Source organism: Poecilia reticulata, linkage group LG20 (assembly GCF_000633615.1).
Source record: "Poecilia reticulata strain Guanapo linkage group LG20, Guppy_female_1.0+MT, whole genome shotgun sequence".
In the NCBI taxonomy this organism is placed as follows: domain Eukaryota; kingdom Metazoa; phylum Chordata; class Actinopteri; order Cyprinodontiformes; family Poeciliidae; genus Poecilia; species Poecilia reticulata.
In genome coordinates this window covers 24,969,350-24,971,116 of record NC_024350.1, presented here as the reverse complement: position 1 = coordinate 24,971,116, position 1,767 = coordinate 24,969,350, and the positions used below count along the sequence as shown (strand labels likewise).

At 52.1% G+C, this 1,767-nt stretch overlaps 2 protein-coding genes across 2 annotated transcripts in view; both read left to right on the top strand.

The window, feature by feature from the left end:
- Positions 1–1,129, top strand: part of LOC108165686 (uncharacterized) — a 20,852-nt gene extending 19,723 nt beyond the window's left edge. The window contains exon 6 of the mRNA XM_017301782.1: positions 1,005–1,129. Within this exon, the coding sequence (XP_017157271.1) occupies positions 1,005–1,129 (125 nt within the window). The remainder of the gene's footprint in view (positions 1–1,004) is intronic.
- LOC108165691 (ras-responsive element-binding protein 1-like) lies at positions 200–1,721 on the top strand. The gene is made up of 2 exons (XM_017301824.1): positions 200–1,291; positions 1,377–1,721. Exons 1-2 carry the CDS (start codon positions 1,151–1,153, stop codon positions 1,524–1,526), a joined length of 291 nt encoding a protein of 96 aa, XP_017157313.1. The 5' UTR covers positions 200–1,150; the 3' UTR covers positions 1,527–1,721.
- Positions 1,722–1,767: the final 46 nt, after the last annotated feature.

The window sequence follows — 1,767 nt, the reverse complement described above, 5'->3', positions numbered from 1 at the left end:
TTATTACTGACTGTTTATTACTGACTGTTTATTACTGACTGTTTATTACTGACTGTTTATTACTGACTGTTTATTAATAACAGTTTATTACTGACAGTTTATTACTGACTGTTTATTGCTGACTGTTTATTACTGACTATTTATTGCTGACTGTTTATTACTGACTGTTTATTGCTGACTGTTTATTGCTGACTGTTTATTACTGACTGTTTATTACTAACAGCTCCATTAGTTGAACATCCCTGATATAACAGAAACAGGAAATAAAGACGTAGTTTGGTCCGGTCTGGAGAGCAGACAGGAAGTATCAGACATTGTTAAATGATTTAATATCAGCAGAGGGGCTGATGGGTAACGTAGTTCTCTAGCAGGCTGCTGGCAGAGCAGAACATCTGGAAACATCGTTTGCTTTGAAAGTTTCAGGCTGGGAGAGTAAAACTGATCTAAATGTTTCCTCTGGTTCACTGGTCACCACTGCTTCCTCCTCTTCCTCCTCCTCTTCCTCGATGTTTTCTCAGGTCTTAACTTTCTTCCTGACTCTCTTCTTCTTTCAGTCTCTTTCCTCTCATCTGTTTCTTCTCATTTCCCCTCGTCAAACTTTTCCTTGTGTCCATCCCTCCTCTCTCTCTCTCTCTCTCTCTTTCTGCTGACTCTGCATGTTTTCTGCTCTCTGATTGGACGGTTCAGGGGTCACGGGTTTGTTTGCAGCAGCCTCTGCTCCCTGATTGGGCCCCTGCTCTCCTGCATTCTGATTGGTTGATGAGCGGCTTCCTGTCAGCTGCTCCAGATCTGCTGACTGGCTGTCAGGACCTCTTATGGCCGTCCAGCCGGCTGCCTGAGGCGCTATTAATAGATGACACCTTGGAGCCCCTCTTCCTCTTTTTCCTCACTGGTGTCCTAGCAACCTTCCTCACCTTCCTCTCATCTCCTTGTGTCCTTCGTGTCTTGCTCCCTTTTTCTCTCTATTTATATTCTTTCCTCCCTCTGATGTCTCTTCATCTCAGTCACAATCTGCTGGCTCCGCCCACTTCCTGTGGACTCAGTGGACTCCGCCCACTCCCAGTTGAACCAGAATGTTTTTCCAGAGTTCCTCCTGAAGCTCCTTCCTGATGAAGGTGATGACCTTTGACCTCCTCTCCCCCTCAGGCACATGAAGATCCATGACAAAGACCCGGCCAGCGGCCTAGTGCCCCTCAGCAGCCCCCCGTCCCCCACCAAGCGCCGCCGTCCCTCCGTGAAGCGGCGCCACGGCCTGGAGGACGACCCCGGAGACGAGCCGCCCGCCAAGAAGGTAAGAGCCGCGTTCCGCCCCCCCGCTCCGCCCGCCGCTCTGCCCGCCGCTCCTCAGGGAACTAATGGCCCGGCTCTGTGTCCAGGTGACGGAGGAGGCGGGGGCGGACGAGTCGGCGGTGCTGGCTGGGGCGGAGGAGGAGCTGCTGCCGTGTCCCATCTGCTTCAAGACCTGCAGCTCCAGACTGGACCTGGACGCCCACATGGACACGCACCCGGACACTCTGCTGAGGTAGGGACGCACCAGTTATCCCAGTTACCCCCAGTACCACCCAGTTACCACCCAGTTACCCCCATTATGACCCAGTTTCCTCCCATTACCACCCAGTTACCTCCCAGTACCACCCAGTTACCCCCATTATGACCCAGTTACCTCCCAGTACCACCCAGTTACCTCCCAGTGCCGCCCAGTTACCTCCCAGTACCACCCAGTTACCTCCCAGTACCACCAGTTACCCCCAGTACCACCCAGTTACC